The sequence below is a fragment of the Caretta caretta genome, chromosome 20 (genome assembly GCF_965140235.1).
Source record: "Caretta caretta isolate rCarCar2 chromosome 20, rCarCar1.hap1, whole genome shotgun sequence".
NCBI lineage: Eukaryota > Metazoa > Chordata > Testudines > Cheloniidae > Caretta > Caretta caretta.
The window spans coordinates 8285944-8311111 of record NC_134225.1 but is presented as its reverse complement, the minus strand read 5'-3'; the positions used below and the strand labels follow the sequence as shown (position 1 = coordinate 8311111).

The window sequence follows — 25168 nt, the reverse complement described above, 5'->3', positions numbered from 1 at the left end:
ACCCTACCTCCCCTCCCCCCGGGGCCTGTGAGTGACTCACTGCCCAGCACATGCCCCATCACAGTGCCACCCCCAGTCCTCCCCCCCAGGCAGGACAGCCCTTCCTCTCTGGGCTGAGCCCCCAAGTTATACCCCTGGAGGTGATGCTGGGCAGCCCACCACCCACATCCTGGGGCAGCAGGGGGAATTCCCCCCCAGAGCCCTGCAGAACAGCTCCCTGCCCCCCTGCAGCAGGTTGTTCCCGGGCTCCTGCCCCTCGGAGCACAGCAGGGCTCGCTGGCCCACATGGGGGCTGCTGAGCCGGCTCTGGCTCAGGCTCTCCTGTACGGTTCAGATGTCCTGGGGCTGAGAGAGCCCCCAGTGGCTCGGCCATACCTTGGCTTTGCCCGTGCTCTGCAGCACATGCACCAGGGCACTGGCAAGCTCCTCCTTGTGGCGCACGGCGATGGCAGGCTCCAGCCCGGCGCACAGCTCTCGGTAGTGGAAGGTGATGTACTCGGCGAACTCCTTGTAGCTCACGATGGGCAGCACCTGGATCTCCTGGTAGCGTCCGCGCAGCCGCAGAGAAGGTGCCCGGCTGGGGGCAGCTCCACCCAGCAGGTACCATTTCTCCAAGGGCTGGCGTGAGGCAGCCAGCTCCCCCAGTGGGATGGTCACGGTGCCCAGGGGGCTGGTCTCCCGCCGCCGCCCCTCCTCCTCCCGCAGCACACTGATGCGCAGCTCCCGCACCGCGGGCAGCGTGGCCAGCTCGAAGAGCTCGCCCCAGAAGAGGGCCCCGCCCGCACCTGCTGGCTTGGCTGTAGTGCGGGCGTACAGGGCGCCATCCAGGTGCAGCTGGCAGAAGTAGCGCCTCTTGGGGGGCAGGTCTCGGGCCTCATACACCCAGAGACTCAGGGTGTTCTCCACACGCTCGCAGTTGTCCTGGGGAAACGGCACAGTGTGAGGGGTGCAGACATGCTTCGGCAATGCAGGCGAAGGGACAGCTTCCCTGCTCATATGGAGGGGGAGCAGCTCGCGGGGAGGGAGAAAGCTGGGGTGCTGTGGGGCAGGGCAATGGTAGGGGGGCGCTGAGGGACCAGATGATGTGAAGGGCAACTGGCAGAGCGTGAATTCCTTGTGCCCGGTGCAGATGGGAGGGCAGCTGACGTGTGGGAGGGACACAGCCGCTCCCCAGCTGATGTGAGGGGGGAAGCCATTTCCCAGCTGGCATTTTGGGGGGACATAGCCATTTCCCAGCTGGTGTTTCAGGGGGGACGCAGCCACTCCCCAGCTGGTGTTTTCGGGGGATGTAGTCGGTCCACAGCTGGCATTTTGATGCCATCTCACCTTGTTGGGCTGCACAGTTCTGCGTAAGTTCTCAATCCACCGGTCCCGCTCAGCCACCGACGTGCAGCCGAAACAGCGGCTCCCCTCAGCGTTGATTATCTGCGGGATGGGGATGGGGAGGTTGTCAGTGGGGGGATGTGAGGAAGCGGGACTGTTCTTAATGTTTCCTCTGAATAGTGTGGGGTGCCTCAGTTTCCCCTATGCAGTTCTTAAGTGTCTAGGTGGTGGGATAAAGGTGTATGATCATTGCAGCGCCCTACAGGGCAGGTGTGTGCAGGGGTCTGGACACAAAGAATGGCCAAGACCCTGTTTCCTGGAAACTGATGGCCTGGCCCTTCCCCCCTGCAAGGTGAGAGCTAAAGGATTGGAGAACAAAGGAATCCGGTGACCTCCTGGCCCGGGAAAGGGACAAAGCCCAGAGGAGGAGGGGCTGGAGAGAGTTTCAGTTTGGGGCTGGCTGGGGACATGGAGTGAAGCGCAGACAGGGTTGTCTGGCTCACTGCCCCCCAAAATGGACCCAGCTGAGGGGTCCTGTTCTCTACACCTACAAGCTCTGTTTTAGACCATGTTACTGTCATCTAATAAACCTCTGTTTTACTGGCTGGCTGAGAGTCACATCTGACTGCGAAGTTGGGGGGCAGGACCCTCTGGCTTCCCCAGGAGCCCGCCTGGGCGGACTCGCTGTGGGAAGCGCATGGAGGGGCAGAGGATGCGGAATGCTCCAAGGTCAGACCCAGGAAGGTGGAAGCCGTGTGAGCTGTGTGTCCTGAAGACAGGCTGCTCACAGAAAGGAGACTTCCCCAGAGTCCTGCCTGCCTTTGTAGGGAGCAGTTCCAAAGCATCACCTGGGGACTCCGTGACAGGGGAGCACAGCTGCTGTAAAGCGCGGGGACCTGGTGCTGGGACATGCTGGGTCAGTGGCCAGCATTGCCATGGGGGAAGAGGGGGAATCTGCTCAGGCTTGTCCTGCGCTCCAAGGACAGGGCTGGTGCTCATGGGTTGGGGCCGGTGCCTCGGAGCTAGGGCCTGTGCTGCTCCATAGGTGACCTGTATTCAGTCCTTGCCCTTGGTGCCCCAGGGCAACAATGCTCTTTGGCCCTGGAGGGTCTGGTCCCTAGGGTGCTGTGCACTGGGAGGTGCCCTGGGAGCATGGGGGAGGCAGGGAGACCTACCCCGAGTCCCTGGCCCAGCAGCAGCATTACCTGGAAGCAGAACTTCTCGCCCAGGATGCTGCTGTGCAGCGGGCGGATCACTACGTCCTCCCCACTCAGATCCAGCTCAGCTGCACTTGGTGCAGGCAGCAGGGACTCACGGGAGCCATGCCGGCTCGGCAGCCTGGGGAGGAGAAGGAGCCGGTCACGTCCCGCCCAGCCCTCCTGCCGGTCCCTACCCAATCTCTGCTCACAGCAAGGGGGCCTAGTTCAGAGCCTCTCCTGGAGCAGTGATCAGCACTTGCCCATGCCCGCCCCCTCCCCTGGTGCCCAGAGCACTGGGGTGGCCTGGGGCAGGGGGGTTCTGCTGCCGTGGATAAATGTTGCACAGGATCCTTTGGCAGTGCTGTACCCAGTTTCTCACTGTGCAGAGTGATTCCACCCATCTGCCCACACCCCGGCCTCGGGGCGGGGGGGGGGACACACTCGCAGCAGGGCCCCTGGCGGACATGGGGATGACCTGCCCTAGGCCTGGGAAGGGAGGAGGCTGCAGGGTGGTGGCAGCTCCCAGGGGCATCCACACTTTCAGTCCTGTCTGGGGGGGAACCCCCAACACCCTGCTCACCAGGGGCTGCTATTCTATTCTATACCCTATACAGGGGAGCTGAGGCATCTTGCTCTCATGCCAGGGGCAGCAGTGGTGTACCTGTCACCATCCATAGGGGGTGCTGTTGGGGAGTCGGGCTTGGATGCAGTCCGGCCCTTCCGTTCTCTTAGCCTCTTCCATAGCAGCCCCTAGGATGAGGAATAACCAACAGTAACAAGGCTCTCATGCCACTCAGCCAGTGCTGAAACATAGCCACCTGCGGGGTGGGGGCAGAGAGCAGAGCTACCCTGACAGCTAAAGGAGGGGACCGGACAAGGGCTGTGAGCCCAGGACAGTGCTGGAGGGCCAGAGAGGCAGGAGGGAGTCAACCAGGCCAGCTGAGCACCTGGGAGCCTGCATGGCCGCTGGGCTCAAGGTCCAGGTCTCTGTGTGCGCCTACATAGCCATATGGGCGTGTGTGAGCGTCCTTGGGTGTCCCCAGGGAGGTGTGTGAGCGTCTCTGGGATCTGTGTCCCTCTCCGGAGTTATGTCCATGGGGTGTGACACCTGGGGCCTGTCTCCTCTCCCATTCCCAGCTCCCCGGGTGGGGGCAAGATTCTAGTCCTACCTCAGCACCTGGGATTTTCTTACCTTCACGTTACTGAACTGGGAGCCGGTTGACATGTCGCTCTCGGTGCCTCTCCCTGGGGCCCGGGGGCTGGGTGAGCTCTTCCCCTCGGAGGAGAGATCTACAAGAATCAGCCAGACTCAGCAAAAGATCCCAGCCCCCTGGGGGGTCAGCTCAGGGAGGGGACTGGAGAAGGGCTGTGAGCCCAGGACAGTGCTGGGGGGTCAGAGGGGCAGGAGGGAGTCAACCAAACCAGCTGGGTACCTGGGAGAGGGGCCCTGGAGCCTGAATGGCCACTGGACTTGGGGATGTCACTGCACACAGGACTCCACCCAGCTCTTCCGGTGCCCCTCTGTCCTGGTCTGCAGCCCCCTGGTATCCCAGCTGTGGGCTCTCCCCACAGCTCAGCCGGTGCCCCTCAATCCTGATCTGCAGCCCCCTGCTAACCCAGATCAGGGCTTCCCCTGCAGCTCTGTTAATGCCCCTTGGCCCCAACCCATAGCCCCCTGCTATCCCAGTCCTGTCCGTCCCGTCCCCCACCTAGATCTTCTCGTGCCCCTCAATCCTGAGCTCTCAATTGCCATGCTGAATCAGAGCGGATAGAAGTCTCCCACCACTGACTCTGGCCAGCACCAGATGTTCCCAAGAAAGATACAGAGCTCCCCTTCATGGCCACCTCTGGAATAACTGGCCTACAAGGGCCGTTTACCCCAACCCCGGCCCTTAGGGGGCAGCTCAGGGACCAAAGCAGGAAGGTTTGGTCCCTTCTGCCTTTCTCGGTGACTGTTCTGGCTCTGAGCTTCCCCTGGCCCCTGCTCTGTGTGGCATCCCCCCCCTCCCCCGCAGCCTCCACATCCATCACCCCTGGCGTGCACCGCTCCCCTCTCATGCAGAATTGATTCCCAGGATCCCTGGAGCTGCCCGTGCGATGCTGGGGCTGAGAAGGCTGATGCCGGTGTGTAGACAGAGGAGTTGAGGAGCAGCAGGCCAGGAACCGGCCCCAGTGTCCAGTGATGGGCTCCCCAGTGCCGGATCCAGCAGTAAGACTCCTCCCTACTGCTCCTCGATAGCTCTGTCTATACACTGGCATTAGCCCTCCCAGCCCCAGCATCGCACGGGCAGCTCCTGGGCACTCATGACCCCCGAAGTCCCTTCCAGTCACTGCTTTCCAAGATGCATCCCACTGCAGCCCAGCAATGGGACCTGTATCCCCCTAGGGGCCGTGCAGGTCCTGCCTTGGGGACATGGTGAGGCCCTTGCTATGCAGGGGAGAGCAGGGGATTCCTTGCTTGTTTGTTTGCCTGGGGGAGTCTCCTAGGCGAGGGGAGTCTGGAGGATCCTGGGGGGCAGATTGTGGGGCTGCCATTTAGGCATGTCTGACCCAGGGCCGGAGCCTCCCAGGGTGGGGGGCAGGAATGGGGTTACCGCTGCCCCTGGAGGGGATCAAGCCCCCCCAGTCCCAGTTCCTGCCCCGCTCCCCGCATCAGTCGAGCTGCTCTGGGAGGAAGTGGGGGGTGCAGAGCCAGCCGCACCGACAGGAAGAGGCTCAGCACAGAGCACCAGCGCCTGAGTGCTCAGAAAGCGTCACCTGGGGCTCAGCCACCCTCTGCAAATGGCCCCATCCCAGATCTGGATGCCCTTGACGGGAGCAGAGGGAGAGCAGGCACGGGGGGCAGGGCTGAGGAGGGGATCGGACACCTGGAATGGGGAGGGTGTGATGGGAGAACAGGAGCCTGGGGAGGGGGGGAAGGAAGGGTGTGGGGAAGTTAATCACTGGGTGGGGGGGGGGAGCTGGGCAGGGCAAGGAGTGGGAGAGCTGACCCCACTGTGGGCTGGGCAGGGCCAGTTGTGGGAGAGCTGGCCCCCTGGGAGGGGAGGACAGGGCAGGGTGGGGGGTGTTAGGCAGGGGAGGGTGTGGGGGAGATGACCCCACTGGGGGCTGGACAGGGCAGGGGGTAGGGGTATTAGGCAGTGCAGGGGGTGCGGGAGCTGACCCCACTGGAGGCTGTATAGGGCAGGGTGTGGGGGTGTTAGGCAGGGCAGGGTGTGGGGGAGCTGAACCCGGTATCAAGTGGAGTGCCCCAAGGGTCGGTCCTGGGGCTGGTTTTGTTCAATATCTTCATAAATGATCTGGAGGATGGTGTGGATTGCACTCTCAGCAAATTTGCGGATGATACTAAACTGGGAGGAGTGGTAGATACGCTGGAGGGGAGGGATAGGATACAGAAGGACCTAGACAAATTGGAGGATTGGGCCAAAAGAAATCTGATGAGGTTCAATAAGGATAAGTGCAGGGTCCTGCACTTAGGACGGAAGAACCCAATGCACAGCTACAGACTAGGGACCAAATGGCTAGGCAGCAGTTCTGCGGAAAAGGACCTAGGGGTGACAGTGGACGAGAAGCTGGATATGAGTCAGCAGTGTGCCCTTGTTGCCAAGAAGGCCAATGGCATTTTGGGATGTATAAGTAGGGGCATAGCGAGCAGATCGAGGGACGTGATCGTTCCCCTCTATTCGACATTGGTGAGGCCTCATCTGGAGTACTGTGTCCAGTTTTGGGCCCCACACTACAAGAAGGATGTGGATAAATTGGAGAGAGTCCAGCGAAGGGCAACAAAAATGATTAGGGGTCTGGAACACATGACTTATGAGGAGAGGCTGAGGGAGCTGGGATTGTTTAGCCTGCAGAAGAGAAGAATGAGGGGGGATTTGATAGCTGCTTTCAACTACCTGAAAGGGGGTTCCAAAGAGGATGGATCTAGACTGTTCTCAATGGTAGCAGATGACAGAACGAGGAGTAATGGTCTCAAGTTGCAGTGGGGGAGGTTTAGACTGGATATTAGGAAAAACTTTTTCACTAAGAGGGTGGTGAAACACTGGAATGCGTTACCTAGGGAGGTGGTAGAATCTCCTTCCTTAGAGGTTTTTAAGGTCAGGCTTGACAAAGCCCTGGCTGGGATGATTTAACTGGGAATTGGTCCTGCTTCAAGCAGGGGGTTGGACTAGATGATCTTCTGGGGTCCCTTCCAACCCTGATATTCTATGATTCTATGATTCTAACCCCTCGGGCAGGGCAGGGCAGGGCAGGGAGTAGGGGAGCTGACCCCCAGGGGTGGGCAGGACAGGGGATGGGGGAGCTGGCATCCAATAGGCAAGACAGGACAGTGTGGGGAGCAGATGGTACCCAGCCCCTTCTCAGAGCAAGGGGGTGGGGTTTTTTAAAGGGTCAGCACCAAATTTAAAAGTCATCTGAGTTCCCAGCACTTGGTAGGACCCTGGGGACAACCATGGGTCCCACTCTGTCACACGGCCCCTTTGGACAGCAGTGCCATCCACTGGTGGGTGGTGTCACTGCCCAGCTCTCAGGTACTAGCCCTGTGCTGCAAGATTTGGGTTGCATGTGCTCCAGGGAAGGGGGTTCACGCAGGCACTAACTGCTGGATTTGGGGTTCATACCCAGAGCATAGTAGGGGTGAGATGAGACCAAGCCACATCTGGCAGGTGCACAAAGCTCGGTGCCATCACAGACAGGGAAACAGGGAGGGTCAAGTGACTTTCCAAGGGTCCCCCAGAAAGCCTGGCCAAGCCAGGGATAAAACCCAGGAGTCCTGCTCCCACTTTCAGGCCCTGACTCCTAGACCATGTTGCCTTCTGGTCACAGTGCAATCAACACAGCTGCAAAATCAATAAAACCAGTCTCTGCTCCCATTAGTAATATAAAAACCTCCACATGCCCCCAGTTCCCCACCTGCCAAGTGTCCTGGCACTGCATCCTGCCTGTGGATACAGTGGAGCTATCCCTGCCCCTGTAATGCAGCCACCATTGGGGTGGAGCCCAGCAGCTGCCAAATAGCGTCTTTTGCCCCCATGACGTCTCTCCAACAGTCTGCTCTGAGCTCAGGGGAGGGACAAAGGACCAATTCCCAAACGGAACTGCTAGAGCGGACCCCCTCCCTGCCCCTGCACCCCCCGTCCAGCTGGCGTGCTCCCCTTCAGGCCAAACTCAGCCCCAGCAGGAGCAGCTGCGGCTGGCAGGGGATGGCTCCTAATGCCCCTGCTCCCAGCGCCAAGGGGGCAGGTGCCTGGGGGTGGGAGTGGCTGGGGTGCCCATGGAGGGCAAGCTGGGTGGGGCTGCCCTGACTCACCTCTCCGTGTGGCACAGAGCAGCCAGCACCACGACCCCATCGCTCCAGCTGATCCCTGGACTGGGGCGTCTCCCCCATCAGTGCCGAGGCAGCTGGGAGCCCCGGGGGGTGGGGAGGGGGAAGGAAGCAGCCTGGCCCTATCTCTCAGGATCAGCACACGCAGCACAGAGGAAGCCATGGTACACCCAAGACATCTCTGCTCAGAGCGCTTCCTCCCCAGAGCTGCATCCGCGCAGCCCACAGCAGCATGGCTCACACACAGCACTGGGCAGGGGGCTACAGGTGGCATGTGGGCGTGCATGTATGTGAGAGTGCACGTGTAAGCGTACATGTGTGAGTATGTGATTGTACCCATGTGTGAGTCTGAGTGTGCATATGGGAGTGTGCATGTGTGTGTATGAATGCACGCATACACTTGTGTGTGTGTACATGTGTGTCAGTGTGTATAGCACTGTGTCAGGGCTCACTCACCGGTGTCCCTCCGGCTGCCCAGGGACAGCTGAGCGTTGGTCTCCGAAATGGAGCTGCCAGTTCTGTTCCGGCTCTTGTACAAAACCTGGGAGTAAGGAACAGAGACTAGAACATCAGCAACTGACTGACCCCGCTGTCCTCCATTCCTCCACTGGGCCTCCCTCCCTCTTTCCCTCCCTGTCGTCCCCATCCCCTCTGCCCAGCCAGCCTCCCTCCCTCCCCATGGCCTCCATTCCTCCACTGGGCCTCCCTCCCTTTCTCCCTCCCTGTCGTCCCCATCCCTCTGCTGGCAGGTCTCCTTCTCTGCCAACCCCATGGCCTCCATCCCTCCACTGGGCCTCCCTCCCTCACCACAGCCCACATCCCCTCTGCTGGGCCTCACTCCCTACCGCTCCCATCCCCTGCACCTGGCCTTCCTCCGCATGGCCCCCATCCCCTCCACCCAGCCTCCTTCCCTCCCTGCCACCTCCATCCCCTCTGCCCAGCCAGCCTCCCTCCCTCCCCATGGCCTCCATCCCCCCACTGGACCTCCCTCCCTCCCCACAGCACGCATCCCCTCTGCTGGGCCTCACTCCCTACCGCTCCCATCCCCTCCACCCAGACTCCCTCCCTCCCTGCCGCCTCCATCCCCTCTGCCCAGCCTCCCCCGCTCCCTGCCACCTCCATGCCCTCCACCCGGCCTCCCTCCCTGCCACCTGCCCAGTCTCTCTATTCCCCATGCCCTGCTCACCCCTCCATTGCTCACCCCTCCATTCCCCAGGGCAGAGTCTCCCCCCACCAGCCCTCCTGGGCAGTGGCTGCTGTGGGGTAGCTTCTGGTATTGGGTCCTCCCCCATCCCTGACCCCTGGTGCCTCTTCCACCACAACAACACACAGGCCCAAGAAGGTACCCCAGCCTCCGGCAGGGGGTGCAGGAACCGGCTCAGCCCCAGGGCAGCAGGTTCAGCCCCCAAGGGAGCCCCTGGCAGACTCTAAAGCTGCCAGGTAGGGAATCCTGGGGCTGAAGCAGGGGTGTGAGGAGCCCTCCACAGATCCAGAGTCCAGTTGGGAGCACAGTGATCAATGGGGCGCAATGCTGGGAGCAATGTCCCTGCCCCTACCACAGGCCCCTCAGCTCCTCATCCTCTTCCCCCCTCCACCCCACTTCCGAGGCCCCTCACCTCCTCGTCCCCTCCTCCCAACCCCCAGGGCCTTCATTTCCTCATCCCCATCCTCTCATCCCACCCCTCAAGCCCCACACCTCCTTTCCCCATCCCCCACTCTACTCCCCACAGGCCGCTCACCTCCTCGTCCCTGGCCATCAGCACCAGCTGTCCATCCACCAGGGAGAAGTTCGAGACATCCCAGACAGGGACCTCAGGGGATGGGGCCAGTGGAATCCGCTGCACGGGGCGCACACCATCTGGGGGGAGAGAGGCAGCTCGTCAGGAGGGTGACACGTGGCCTCAGGGATCAGATCCCCCAACATCTCCCGACTGCTTTTCCACACCCGCCTCAGTCCACCTCTCCCCCGTCCTTTCCATCCTTTCCCTCCCCTCTCTGTATACTCTTCCCCTGCCCCACTCTTCCACCTCCCTTCTCCTGTTCAGGTTTTTTTTTACCATGCCCATCACTGTGGGATCAGTGCTGCAGTCAGGCTCTGGGCCCAGATCCCCACTGTGCTGCACTATGTGTGGGTGGCTGCCCCTGATGTAAGAGGCCCACAGACCCCACCACACCAAGCCCCACTCTGGGTCTGCCCTGGTGAGTTGTGTGTCTGTGCCCATCCCCTTTGGGCTGCACGCAGGCTCTGACAGTGGCCCTCTCTCTATAGATTGGCCTCGCAGATCAGCGCCAGGGGACCTGGGGGACTTGTGGCAATTGGCAAGCCAGGTTATTGGCGGGTAAGGCAGGCCCAGTGTTCACCAGCAGTTAGGGCCTTTGGAAGGCACTGGGGCAGGTGCTGCCCAAGGCCTGGGAGTCAGAGCTTTCCTGGGCACCTCCCCCTGAATTCATGCTCCCAGCCGGCAGGGCTGCCCTTGCTCCCAGCAGCAGCGTCAGGAGCAAGCAGCCCATGTCTGGGCTGGGCTGGAATAGAGGGTGTGGGGACCGCGCCCCTCCTGTCCCCCCGGGGCGGGGTTCCTGCCTGCACTTGTGCATTTCAGGCGTGGACTGCCAGGGCATGGAGCCGGTTACACTGGAATCGGTGGCAGGGGATGGGGGCGGGCGGCTGCAGGTTGTTGGGCACCTGCCGTGCCCAGGAATTCAGTGCCTGGAACACACCCACTCTAGTTTCTACACACACGGGGTGGTGCCTGGCAGAACCAGCCACGGCGCACATTTAAAATACCACTGCACCCTGCTCTAAGGGGATCCCTAATGCTGAGTGTGGAGCCTAGAGCAGTGTCTGGATCCACAGGGTCGGTGCTAGGCCCCCAGCTGTGAGCCAGTCTCTTAGAGGAACTCCATCACTCTTCCTCGAGGGCAGGCCACGCAGCCTCACCTACTCCTGAGACTGAACCGCTGGGCTTCAGCCCTCCTTCTTCACCCCAGGAACTCTGCTCAGTGAGTCCAGCTGAGAGAGACTCTGATAGAGATTTGTACATGCTTCAGGGATTAATGCCCCTCACCCCATAAAAGTTACAGTGACACACAGCGCTGTCAAAACAGTCAGGTTTATTAGTCACCTGGAACTCAGCACGGGAAGTCCTTAGGTCAGCACAGAGAAATGACGGTTAAAGCACAGACCATTCTGGTTAGCCCAGATCCCAGCCAAACTGAAGTGAACCTCATGTTCAGCCTCTGTTTGTCTCTCAGGCTGTCTACACTGCACTTTTGTCAGTAAAACTTTTATCGCTAAGGGATGTGAAAAAACATTCCCCCGACTAACAAAAGTTTTATCGATGAAAAGCACCAGTATCTCCCGCCAACAAAGCTAGTGCTGCTTGTTGGGGGTGATTTTATTATGCCGGCAGGAGAGCTCTTGCCTGCCAGCAAAGAGCAGCTACACAGGAGACCTTTGTGCCGCTGTAAGGTATGCAGTGTAGACATAACCTTAGTCTGACCTCCTTGGTCAGTTCCCAGGTGAGAGTCCAGCTTCTACCAGAAGCCAACATTTATCCCCTACTTCAGACCATCCCAGTCCTTTGTTCTCAGGGGTGGGAGGGGGGGCAGTCTGGTCTGTGCTCACCTTCCCTGCTGAGAGAGTGGATCCAGGAGTTATTGGAGCTGGCATTGTCTCTCTGGACACCATCCTGATCTGGGTCAGATTCAACTGGTTCCTTAATGACACTATTCATTCCACCCAGACAGGGAGGTAACATACACACACCTATGCCTCTTAGCCTTCCCTGACAGCAAACTACATGTCTACACTACAAAGTTTTGTTGACAAAAGTTATACCACTTTAATTAAACTGCTGTTGCATGTCCACACTAGCTCCTTGTGCCTGCAGAGCGCATCCACATTAGCAGCTCTTGCATTGACACAGAGAGCAGTGCACTGTGGGTAGCTATCCCACTGTCCAACTGGCCGCAAGGTGCTTTGGGAAGGGTTTGCAATGCCTCATGGGGCAGGTGCAGTGTCACATTATGCAGGTTTCTCAATCCCATCATTCCATAGGCCTCCTACTGGATTGCCAGAGCTTTTCAACTGAAGTGTATGTGTGGGGGAGGGGAGAATGTGTTATAGGGAGTGTGTGTGTGTATTGGGGGAAGAGTGTGTCGGCGTGCTGTTTCTTTAAGTTCAGACAGCAGCCTGAGCAACCAACCCTGGTGGAGGGGGATACCCTCCCACATCAACAGGGGAAGGGATAGCTCAGTAGTTTGAGCATTGGCCTGCTAAACCCAGGGTTGTGAGTTCAATCCTTGAGGGGGCCATTTAGGGATCTGGGGCAAAAATTGGGGATTGGCCCTGCTTTGAGCTCCTGAGGTCCCTTCCAACCCTGATATTCTATGATTCTATGAACCCCTGGCTCTGTACAGCACAGGTCTCTCTCCCTCCGAGCAGCAGCAGCGGCCAGCTCTGCCTGCCTGCTGATTCCACATTAATGGTTCTGAAATTCCCTCTGAGTTCTCCCACAGCCTCCTCAGAAGCTCTGTGAGCTCTCCAGGCTGAGGAATGTCAAAGCTTCTGGGAGCTTTGAAACTGGAGGGGCGCATGCCTGCCCAGTGGCCGAGATCAAAACAGTGAGCAAAGCGGTCATGATAGGCATTGTGGGATACTGGGGGAGGCCAGTTATAGCAACTTAACGAATGGCAGCATCTACACCAGTGGTCACCAACCTGTAGATCACGATCAACTGGTCGATTGGAGCCTCTGACAGTTGATCGCGATCTCTGGCCGCTAAAACTCTGGCAGCACAGAGGGGCTAAGTCAGGCTCCCTGCCTGCCCTGTCCCCACGCTGCTCCCAGAAGCGTCCAGCACACCCCTGCGGCCCCGGGGGGGGAGGGGCAGGGGTAGGGGGTCTCTGCGCGCTGCTCCTGCCTGCAAGCATCGCCCCCGTAGCTCCCATTGGCCGGGAATGGGGAACTGCAGCCAATGGGAGCTGTAGGGGCTGTGCCTGCAGGGAGGGGCAGTGCGCAGAGCCATGTGACCCCCCAGGGGCCGCAGGGGCATGCTGGCTGCTTCCAGGACAGGCAGGGAGCCTGCCTTAGCCCTGCTGCGCCACCGCTCGGGAGCTTCCCAAGGTAAGTGCCACCCAGCGGGAGCCCTCACCCCTCCTGCACCTCAACCCCCAGCTCTGAGCCCCCTGCCAGAGCCAGCAACCTGTACGCCTTCCTGCACCCCAAATCCCCTGCCCCAGCCCTGAGCCCCCTCCCAGAGCCAGCACTCCACAACCCCTCCAGCACCCCAAGCCCCTTCCCAGAGCCAGCACCCAGTACTCCCTCCTACACCCCAACACTCTGCCCCAGCCTGGAGCCCCCTCCTGCACCCCAACCCCCTGCCCCAGTCTCAGCCCGGAGCCCCTCCCACACTCCAAACCCCTCAGCCTTAGTCCAGAGCCCACACCCCCTCCCACACCCCAACCCCCTGCCCCAGCCCAGTGAAAGTGAGTGAGGGTGGGGAACAGCAAGCCACCGAGGGACGGGGGATGGAGGGAGCGGGGCGGCGCCTAGGGGAAGGGGTGTGGTAGATTCTGGGTTGCACTTAAATTCAAAAAGTGATCTTTTGCGTAAAAAGGTGGGAGACCACTGGTCTACCCTGACACTTTTTCATCAATAAGCTCTGTGCCTCTCGTGAAGGTCGTTTTATTTTGTCAGCAAAACAGCAGAGTTTTGCCGCCAAAAGTAGCTTTCTAGTTCATACACCTCCCCTGCTTTGTCAGCAAAAGCTGCCTTTTGCTGACAAAACTGTTTAATGTAAACAAGTCCTTTTTCCGCCTCTGGGTAGCCATGTAACATATAGGGGAAACTGAGGCACACACAGGCGTCATAAAAAATATTACAATTCCCACTTTCTCACAGGCAAGCAGTGGTCCAAAGAGCACAGTCCCAGGCAAGATCTGCCCTCACTGAGACTTGAGCAGGCCTGATTTCCCCTCCTGAGGCTCCTGCCAAAGTTTTTTGGGTTTTTTTGTGGGGGGAGGGCAGGAGTTAGACAGAAAAACAAAACTCTACATTTCTGTCTGGTGGGAATAAATAATAATAACTATAACCTAGCTCTTATCTAGTGCGTTTCATCTGTAGATCTCAGCGATTAGTATTCCTATCCCCGTTGCCTGGGAGGGGATAGCCAACCAAGCCAATGTACAGTGGGGCACATGGTGGCTTTGCCACAGCAGCAGGGAGCAGTGAGGTCCATCTTCAGTGCAGGTGCAATGTGCCTGCCCTTAGTCGCAGAACCCTGTGGCAGGGGAGAGCTCGGGAGCTCCTTGCTGGGACCTGGGCCTCTCCTGATCCCGTCCTAGGGAAGGTTTCCTTTGAGCTGGGGGTGCTATGCCTCCCGTGCGGGGGCAGCTCTCTGCACACGAGAGCCAGCCTGGAGCCCCAGTGCATAGCGAGATGGCCTCACCAACAAAGACACACAGGACGGGAGCCAAACGTGTTGCGTGCCTTCCTGCACATCAGCAGCACCACAAGGTGCAGGGCACCCAGCAAGGGGCGGAACTTCCAACCAGCTCCGCCCCCAGCAGCTTCCAGGCCCTCTGATAAGGCGATCCCCTCTCCCCACACCGACGAGGAGGCATGTGACTGGCCGGAGCAGGCTTCACCCCCGCCTCAGTCCTGGCCTGGCCACAAAGAGGAACCAGGCTTGAGAAATCGCAGCGCAATGCACAGCAGAGATGCCCTTCCCCACCGCCCTGGCCAGGCCGGGCCCCTTTCTGCGCCTCTGGCTTAGACCTCAGGCAGAAGGAGTCTCACAATTTTCAAGACTGAGCGCTGGCCCCAGGACCCCCCCATCCAAGGGCAGTCACCAAGGCCATGCTCCCTGTGAGCTCCTGGCCGGCCTCCCCCTCCTGTGGATGTGGGAGGCAGAGAGAGCAGGATTCTGAGAGGAAGCAGGGACAGAACTTCTTGGGAATACACTGACTAGGAGCAATGACTGCTCCCCCTAACGGAAGCTCAGGCCAAAGGGGAACAGCATGGGCCCACGCCCATCACTATCATCCATACGAGGGGACGCAACAGAGCGAGGCAGAACGTCCCCAACACAATATGGAACCTGCCATCTTGTGCTACAGACCCTGAGCTCAGCCCAGCCAGTCCGGGAATCCTGACATCGGTACAGCTGGCTGAGCTGGCAGGACTCCCAGAGAATCATAGACTATCAGGGTTGGAAGGGCCTCAGGAGGTATCTAGTCCCACCCCCTGCTCAAAGCAGGACCAACCCCAGCTAAATCATCCCATCCCCCTCTCTGTGCACATGCAGCCCTGGAGAGTCAGCCTTGGCCGTTCTGTGACCAGGACATACTGAGTGTCCAGCCCCAGAGCTACAGTTCTCTCCAAAGACCCCGCCACCCATTCCCCCAACCCCAGGGGCCTAGCTATGGTGTCCTGGCCAAGTCTCCTCTTCAATTGACCCAGTGTTCCAAAACCAGGACTCGTCTCCATGTCCCATCCGAAGATTTTGTGCAGTGTGTCTGTGTGGTGTTAAACAGCTGCTGCATCCCAGCCCTGAGATGGCTGCATTTCAGTGGTGGGGGCAGCGAGGTTTCTTGGTGTGTTTAGCACTTGGGGACGTGCGCTGGCAGATGGTGTTCTAGAAACACTTGCTAGGTGTATCCGGAGGATGGAGGTGTCTGGCACTTTGAGGCCCTCCAGCATCTAGCTTCTGACTAAAAGGAATTGTGTGTCTGCCATTTTTAGCTGCCCAGGTCTCAGGATTAGTCAGTCCCCGCTGCCTCTCGGTTGTGAGATGACTCACACAAGACACAGATGGCTCCTCATGGCACCAACCTTCAGATCAGCCCTTGCTGGAGCACCAGCAGAGTCCTGAAGTGCTGTGCAAATAGGTCACAGCCCTGTCTGAGCCTTGCCGGGCCCCAGGAGAGCAAAGCCCCAGCCCTGTCTGAGCCTCACTGGGCACCAGGACAGTGGATCCCCAGTCCTGTCTGAGCTGTGCAGGGGCCCCAGGAAAGCAACTCTAGGGGCTGCAGCCCCCATAGTATTCAGCATCCTCTCTTCTCTGCAAGTCCATGCTGCCCACCTGACCCACCCCTCCCTCGAGGGCTGTGCAGCGAGACGTCCTGCACACCACAGGCTGATCCCAGGGAATGCGGGTTCATGGGCTGAGTCGGGGCTGGGGATGCCTGAAGAGATGTCAGCAGGGCAGGTGGGAGCAGCCCTAAAGGGCTCTCACTCATTGGGGGCAGGGGCAGGCCACAAGCGACACATGAAGGGGGCCCCTCTTCCACAGAACCCTTGTTCCATAGGAAGAACAGCTCAATGTCACTGATGCAGGGGTGGGAGGGGAGACTCGCTGGAGGAGAGGGGGCTGGGCAGGCAGTGGGGGGGCTGGGAGGAAGGGCAAGAGCTCCCAGGAGTGCTGGGGGGACGTGAGGGGGAACTGCCGCCAGGCGGTGACTGTGACATGTGGCAGGGAGTGGGAGGGGGGCTGCTGTGACACTGCTATGCCCGGCGGGTAGGGGGGCTGCTGTGCCATCAGGCTGTACTTTGTGAGACACTGTTGCGGGGTGGGGGGGTGGCTGTGCTGATCTCATAGCTATCTTACTTTGCAAGTCTATCCACAGGCACAGGGCCTGCCTGCCCGTATAGACTCCACAGGGACCGGGACTGTATGCTGATATGGACTCCACAGGGACCAGAACTGGGACCACCTGCCTGTATGGACTCCATAGGGACCAGGGGTGCCCACCCACATGGACTCCACTGGGACTGGGCCGGGACCCACTTGCCCACGCATGTGGACTCCAGAGGGACCGGGAATGGGTCCGCCTACCCATATGGACTCCACAGGGTCTGGGCTGGGGCCCACTCATCCCCCTGTATGGACTCCACAGGGACCAGGACCGGGCCCACCTGCCCATTTTGACTCCACAGGGTCCGGGACTGCCTGCCGATATAGACTCCACAGGGAACAGGACTGGGCCCAGCTGCCTGTATGGACTCCATAGGTACCAGAACTGCTCGCCCGTATGACTCCACTGGGATGGGATGGAGCCCATTCGCCCACCCTTATGGACTCCAGAGGAACCGGGAATGGGCCCACCTGCCCATATAGACTCCACAGGGACTGGGCTGGGGCCTGCTGATCCCCCTGTATGGACTACACAGGGACCGGGACTGGGCCTGTCTGCCTGTATGGATTCTATAGGGACTGGGCCAGCATGCCTGTATGGACTCCACAAGGACTGGGCCTAATTGCCTTTCTGGTTTAACACAATGGTTTCTGCTCATTGAGTCTCACTACCCCTGAGCTGGAGCAGAGCAAACGAGAATAGGCCTGAGCTCCCATCACCCAGCAGAGACCAACCCTTGAGCTGTGTGGCTGAAAGCTTGATCCTGTCTTGGCCACTGGCCAATGCTCAGAACAGCGCCCAGGGGCCACAGTTGAAACGCGGCTCAAAACACAGGCAGCCCACGTCAGGGTAGCAATGGTAGCATCTCCCCCCTGCAAACCTGAGAGAACATCATGAGTGCAGAGTCCCTGCTCGAGCAGGAGCCTTTGCTTTGTTCTGTCATGGTGAGCTTAACATGGTGACGGGCGCTGGCCTAACCCAGCCCTGGAGATGGGGTCCTGCCTGCACAGAGCTGGCCCCACCAGACAGCTCTGCGGAGTTCGCTGGGCGTTCAGACCCTGACACCTCTTCAGTCTCTGGCTTCTCTGCTGAGCCTGCCAGCAAGAGGGGCTCATAAAGGTTTAACTGAGCCCCATCCCACCACAGCCCACTGCCTGGCCTAGCCCCAAATCCATCCTGGGGCTACCTTCCCTGGGATTTGTATCCAGCTCCAATGCACACTCCAGCTCCATAGCTGTAAGTAGATTGCAAGGCACGTAATTGACCCCCGGAGGCTGCCTATGTGCCCCACTGCCCTCTGCTGGAAACAGTCAGAACTTCAACCGTGTGTCACAGCCCCGCTGTCGCTAACAGAATCCTCTTTACTCAAGCCACAGGGCCCTGAGCCTCTGGAGCAGGGGCATTTCCAGTCTCTCCCTGATGCCACCGTGACCTTCTGGGTGGGGCCACTGCTCTCAGCAGCCTGCAAGATTAGAACTCAGCTCGTGGGATCAGGGCTTGGGAGGTAGCTGCTTGTACCAGAGGGAAGAGGCCTCGGCACAGCCAGAACCAGAATGCCTGTGATGTGGTAATGGGCTGATCACTCGCAACAAGGTCCCCTGTGCAGAGAGTTGCCAGTCACTCTGCGGAGCAAATTGCCATGACTGAAACAGGAGGGGGCACGGAACAGCAAAGGGGCTATAACCCAGGGAGTGGTCGACTGAGCACACGTGGCCCCACTGTGAGACTGCTGGGATCCCCGACCCACACACACCACACACAGCCCAGCTGTGCCATGGCTGAGATCCCCGACCCACACACACCACATATGGCCCAGCTGCGCCACGGCTGGGATCCCTGAACCACACACAACGTGCACGGCCCAGTTATGCCACAAATGGGATCCTCGACCCACACACACCACCCACAGCGCAGCTATGCTACAACTGGGATCCCCGACCCACACACAGACCTCACATGGCCCAGCTGTGACACGACTGAGGTTCCCGACCCAAACGCACCACACACAGCCCAGCTGTACCACAGCTGGGATCCACGACACACACAGCCCATCTCTGCGACAACTGGGATTCCTGACCCACACACACCGTACACGGCCCAGCTGTGCCACAATTGGGATCCCTGACCCACACATACCACACACAGCCAAGTTGTACCACGGCTGGGATCCCAACCCACAGACACCACATATGGCCCAGATATGCCATGACTGGGATTCCCGACCCACACACACCGAACATGGCCCAACTGTACCACGGTTGGGATCCCTGACACACACCACACCCGGGCCATCTGTGCCACAACTGGGATTCCTGACCCACACACACCGCACACAGCTGAGCTGCACCACGAATCGGATGCCCGACCCATACACACCACACACAGCCCAGCTGTGCCACAATTAGGATCCCCGACCCGCATACACCATACACGGCCCAACTGTACCACAGTTGGGATTCCCAACCCACCCATACCATACACAGCCAAGCTGTGTCACAACTGGGATCCCCAACAACACACACAGACCAGCTGTGCCAAGTCTTGGACCCCTGACCCACACGCATTTCACACGGCCCAGCTGTGCCACAACTGGGATCCCTGACCCACACATTCGTCACACCGCCAAGGTGTGCCACAGCTGGGATCCCCGACCCACAGACACCATGCATGTCCCAGCTGTGCCACGACTGGGATCTCCACCCCCCATGCTCTGCACATGGCCCAGCTGTGCCACGACTGGGATCCCCGACCCACACACACCACACACAGCCCAGCTATGTCACAGCTGCGATCCCCAACCCGCACACAATGCACACGGCCCAGCTGCGACACAACTAGGATCGCTGACCCACACACACCCTACACGGCCCAACTGTACCACGACTGGGATTCCTGATCGTACACATCACACACAGACCAGCTGTGCCACATCTGGGATGCCCGACTGAAACATACCACACATGGCTGAGCTGTGCCACAACTGGGATCCCTGACCACACATGGCCCAGCTGTGTCACACAGCCCAGCTGTGTCACACACACCACACACAGCCCATGACCCACACGCACTTCACACAGCCCAGTTGTCCCTCAACTGGGATGCCAGAATGAAACATACCGCCCACAGCTGGGATTCCTGACCGCACACGGCCCAGCTGTGTCACCTCTGGGATCCCTGAATGAGACAGTTCACACGGCCCAGCTGTGGCACAAGTGGGATCCCTGACCCACAGAAACCTCAAACAGCCCAGCTGTGCCACGGCTGGGTTCCCCAACCCACACACAGACCTCACACAGCCCAGCTGTGACTTGGCTGGGATCCCCAATTCACAGACACCGTACACAGTCCAGTTGTGCTACGACTGGGATCCCCGAACTTCACACTTCACACGGCTCAACTGTGCCACAACTGGGATCTCCGACCCACACGCACCACACACAGCCCATCTGTGCCACGACTGGGATCCCCGAGCCACATAGACCTCACACAGTCCAGCTGTGCTAGGACTGGGATCTCCGACCCACACACACACCGCATACTGTCCAGCTGCACCATGGCTTGGATCCCTGACCCACACACATCACACACAGCCCAGCTTGTCATGACTGGAACTTCCGACCCCCACACACGGCACACAGCCCAGCTTGTCACGACTGGGATCCCCAACCGACACACACTGCACATGGACCAGATGTACCCCCAACCCACAAGCATCTCACATGGCCCAACAGTGCTACGGATGGGATCCCCATCCCAGACACACCTCACATGGCCAAGCTGTGCCACAACTGGGATTCCCAACCCACATGCACCCCACATAAGACCAGCTATGTCACGGCTGCGATCCCTGACCCACACGCACCACACATGGCCCATCAGTGCCACGACTGGGATCCCCGACCCACCCATACCTCACATGGCCCAGCTGTGACACATCTGGGATCCCCGACTCATACACACGCCATATGGCCCAACTGTGCCATGGCTGGGATCCCCAACTCCCAGACACTGCACACGGCCCATGGGGACCCATGACCCCCACGCACTTCACATGGCACACCTGTGCCACAACTGGGACCCCCAACCGACACACACTGCACACAGACCAGCTGTACCACGCCTGGTACCCCCAACCCACAAGCCCCTCACATGGCCCAGCTGTGCTGCGGATGGGATCGCCGACCCACACATACCTCACCTGGCCAGCTGTGACACGTCTGGGATCCCCGACTCATACACAGACCTCACATGACCCAGATGTGCCACGGCTAGGATCCCTGACCCAGACACATGCCATACGGCCCAACTGTGCCACAACTGGGATCCCCAACCCACACACACTGCACACAGACCAGCTGTGTTACAGCTGGGATCCCTGTCCCAGACACACCTCACATGGCCTAGCGGTGCCACAAGTGGGATCCCCGACCCACACGTTCCTCACACGGCCCAGCTGTGCCACAGCTGGGAACCCCGACCAACAGACATGATACATGGCCCAGCTGTGCCATGGCTGGGATTCCTGACACACACGCACCTCACACGGCCCAGGTGTGCCACAACTGGGATCCCCAACCCACACACACCACACTCAGCCCAGCTATGCCATGGCTGGGATCCCCAACCCATACACACCTCACACAGCCCAGCTGTGCCATGTCTGGGATCCCCGATCCCCACACACAGGCCAGCTGTTCCATGACTGGGATCCTTGACCCACACCCAGCACACATGGCCCAGCTGCGCTACAGCTGGGCTCCCCAGCCCACATGCACCTCACATGGCCCAGCTCTGCCACAACTGGGATCCCTGACCCACACAGACCTCACACGGCCCAGATGTGCCACGGCTGGGATTCCCCGACCCACCCATACCTCACATGGCCCAGCTTTGGCCAGTCTAGTTCCAATTGCCCCACTGCCCTGGATGCCCGTTCCCTCGCTGGACACAGCCCAGTGCCAGAGCGTTCAGCCCCATGCTGGACACTTCTTACCTTTGGCTGCCTCCTGAGGTGTCTGCTCTGCCTTGGGCCCACTCTCCTGGCTCCTGCGGTGGGACTTGGAACGCAGGTATTTTCGCAGGTTCAGCTTAATGCCCTCTTGGCCCTTGGGCTCCTTGGGCACCTTGGTCGGGGCAGAGAACGCTCTCTGGAACACAGACCTCCGAGCGGCCGCTTTGCTCTCCACAGGCTCTGGGGGCTCGGTGCCTGGGCTGCTCTTGGCCATGCGCACCTCAGGGGCGTCAGTCTCAGGCTGGCTATGAGCGCGCTTCCAGTTATGCAGTTTGGCCCAGCGGCTGCTGGCAGGGGGCATGGGGCGCCGCTCAGGCTCCGGCTCCCTCTCCCCGCCCTGGGGGCCTGTCCGCCATTTGTAGGACGTCAGCGGAGACGGTGTCTCAGGTGCGGGTGGTGGTGTTGTCTCCTCCATCTGCAGAGCAAGAGTGAGGTGCATGGGACTGTGCCGTGACAGTGACGCATGGTCTGGGCTGGAAACGGGACCTTGGCTCTGGAGCCACCACTTCCCATGGGAATGGAGGCGGCAGGGGATGGGGATGAGAGTGGGCAGCAGAGAGTGGGTGGGAGAGGGCATTGGGGATGGGATGGGGCAGCAGAGAGGGGGTGGGATGGAGGCAGAGGGGATGGGACGGGGCAGCAGAGAGAGGGTGGGATGGAGGCAGAGAGGATGGGGCAGCAGGAGATGGGATGGGAAGGGCGCATTGGGGATGGCATGGAGTAGCAGAGAGAGGGTGGGATGGAGGCAGAGGGGATGGGATGGGGCAGCAGGAGAGGGGGCAGGAGGGGGCATTGAGGATGGGATGGGGCAGCAGAAGAGGTTGGTGGCATGGGGAAGAAGGCATAGGTCAGCAGGGGAGTGGGCTAGTAATTGGAGCCTCTGAGATTCTGATGTGCCCAAGGTGCTTCTGACTGCCCACCAGCCTCTGATGCAAATGTATCCATGAGTTCCCAGGGCAAACCGGGTACTAGGGGAGTGGAGGGACTGCCAGGGGTTATTCTGCACTGCCAAGCCCTTGGGGGCACACATGTGACTCACGCAACAATAGTGCAGCTCGGCTGCGCTGGACTGGGCATGGTGCAGGGCCTGGTAGCAAAGGATAGGGGTGTCCAAGAGGGACAATGGGGGCAGATGGTCCCCCTGGTTTCCCTGGGCTGTGGGCTGCCCCACTGGCTCCCAGGGCTGTGCCAGCTGTGCCATGTGCTCTGGAGCATGGCAGCCGGCAATGGGTGGCTGGGGACAGCTTCTTTCCTTCCTCTCCTTTGGTGGCGCAGGCCTGGCTGGTCTCAGTGGAGGAACCCACCAGCGCCCACAGGCAGGTCCGAGCAGGCTGCCTTTGCACGTGTGAATCAGGCTCCCGCTCAGGGCTGGGCCCAAAGAAAAGAGAAGGGCCCCTGCTGCTAGTGGCAGTGAAGGGAGCTCTCCTGTAGCTCATATGCATAACTATACACACACACCCTGCCCAAAAAACCAAAAGCGTCCTGATTTGTCACACTGGCTGTCCGGTCACCTGAAGCCCAAGCAGCTGAGACTTGGGATGCTGGAGTGCAGGGCGCTGGCTCTAGTCCCGGGCAGGGTTGGGCTGTTTGTGGTGCGTGGATTTGCCCCTGTCATGGGCATCAAGAGCCTGTGGGGAAAGCGCTGGTGTTGCAGCCCGTGGGAAACCTAAGGTTTGTAGCTCTGGATGGTGGGTGCCCCCACGGGGTCTAGGCCAGCTACAACCTGGCAGCACAGCAATGGGAGAGGGTCCTGGTGGGGACAGCAGGGGATGCGGGAAGGCTGGGGGCAGGGTAGCCAGACTAGAGGGGTCTCCCTGGGGCACCTGGCCAGGATGAGTGCTGGCTGGGGGAGGGGCCCTGGTGCTCTGGGTCTCCCCCTGGCACCAGGGAAGGTGCACGCTGTGGGAGGCAGCACGGCCCCTCCCTGCCCTGCACAGAACCAGTCCTTCCACTTCCCAGGCTGGGCAGAGATGCCAGGCTGGGAGAGGTGCGACGCTCAGGCCTGGGCTGAGCAGCCTTTGCCATGGGGTGCAGACAGCGGCACTTCCGCTCCCTCTGGCTCTTATGCTGCTGCTTCCCCTCCCCCCCCCCCCAGCCGTTTCCTCCCCGGCACCTGGCCCTGCGCTCAGTCAGTTTCTGATGTAAATAAAAGGCCCCCAGGTTCCTGTGGCTGCAGGGGGGAGGGGGCAGTCCCTGGGGGCCTTTGCCCCCAATGCCAGAGCGCCTGGGGGCCAGACTGGAGTGAAAGGAGGGACAGGGCTGGCCACAGCCCACAGGCTGCCCTGAGCACGAGGGCTCCTCACCGGGTACCAGCCCCTTGAAAGCCCCGTGGGCCCACATGTGAGCCACACCAACCAGTGGGGGAAGGGACACAGCACCCTTACATGGGCCGCCTGGCCAGTACCACACACCAGGGTTCTGGGGCCCAGACACCTTACGTGCCCCCAGATCACAGGTGGTTCTGCCCCTCTGCCCACATGGGCCCAGTATGTGACCCAGCTGGCACGGGGGGGACCAGACCCCCTTGCCTGGAGTTCCTGGGGCAGGCAGGAAGCAGCGCCCCCTCAGGTGCTGCTGACATATGTGCCGGTGGTGGTGGGTGGGGGGTTTGCAGGCACGCGGGCAGATGGGGCTGGGTGCCAGCCACTTTCCCCTGTTTCCCCAGCAGCACTGAGGGGATGGAGCTGACAGCTTTCCCTGACCCCCCCCTCCCAATCTCTTCCTCCTCCTCCCCCCCATGTCCCCTCCTCTTCTCCCCCAGCCTCTCCATATCCCCTGCTTCCCCTCCTCTCCCCCCATCTGCCCATGTCCCCTGCTCCCTCCAGCCCCCTTCTATCCCACCCCCCAGTCCTCTGCTCCCTCCAGTGCCCTCTTCTCCCCCCAGAACCCCTGCTCCCCTATCTCTCCATGTCCCCTCCTCCCTCCAGTTCCCTCTTCTCCCCCCAGAACCCCTGCTCCCCCATCTCTCCATGTCCCCTCCTCCCTCCAGTTCCCTCTTCTCCCCCCAGAACCCCTGCTCCCCCCATCTCTCCATGTCCCCTCCTCCCTCCAGATCCCTCTTCTCCATCGCCTCCCACCCCCCCCCGTTCCATCCTCCCCCTGGGCTCCTGCTCCCCTCATCTCCCCAGGTCCCCTCCTCCCTCCAGTCTCCTCCTCCCCGCGGGATCCCTGATCTCCCGCATCTCTCCCCCTCCCAGGCGCCCTGCTCCCCCCTCCGGCCACCCGTGCCGAGCGGCTCCCACCCAGCAGCAGCAGCCCGCGCGGCGCGAGCGGTACCTTAGCTCCCTGCTGCCGTCCCTCGCTCGCTCTCCGGCTGGTCTGCCCCGGCAGCGCTGAGCCGTGGCGAGGCCCATGTGATCAGGCAGCAGATGCTAATCTCGCCCTCACCTCCGCCTGTGGCTGAGCGGTCCGATGGCATCTCCGCTCCCAGCAGAGAGGGGGTGGGATGTGGGCAGGGGAGCTGGGATGGGGCAGCAGGAGAGGGGATAGGAGGGGGCATTGGGGATGGGATGGGGGCATGGTTCTGGCTGGGCCCAGGCCCATCAGGCTGGGTGCTCTCAGGCACATGGACTGGGCTGGGACTATGCCAAGCTGCACCCATGCCTGGCCCCATGACAGGCTCGGCAGAGCCCATAACCCCATTGCCCCCCTCTCCCCCTGCAGGCACAA

The 25168-nt window shown here is 60.5% G+C and overlaps 1 protein-coding gene across 2 annotated transcripts in view; it reads right to left on the bottom strand.

Moving 5' to 3' along the window:
* RASAL3 (RAS protein activator like 3) overlaps positions 1-24828 on the bottom strand; it is a 54585-nt gene extending 29757 nt beyond the window's left edge. The window contains exons 1-9 of one of the 2 annotated variants that reach the window (XM_048834269.2): positions 24776-24828; positions 21482-21914; positions 9591-9709; positions 8308-8392; positions 3715-3812; positions 3184-3272; positions 2529-2661; positions 1327-1425; positions 376-921 (exon numbers count right to left, since the gene is read on the bottom strand). In XM_048834269.2, coding sequence (XP_048690226.2) covers positions 376-921; positions 1327-1425; positions 2529-2661; positions 3184-3272; positions 3715-3812; positions 8308-8392; positions 9591-9709; positions 21482-21914 — 1602 coding nt within the window. In that variant the 5' untranslated portion in view covers positions 24776-24828. Of the gene's footprint in view, positions 1-375; positions 922-1326; positions 1426-2528; positions 2662-3183; positions 3273-3714; positions 3813-7836; positions 7911-8307; positions 8393-9590; positions 9710-21481; positions 21915-24775 lie in introns of those variants that run through there. The other variant, XM_075121599.1, reaches the window with a different exon arrangement.
* Positions 24829-25168: the final 340 nt, after the last annotated feature.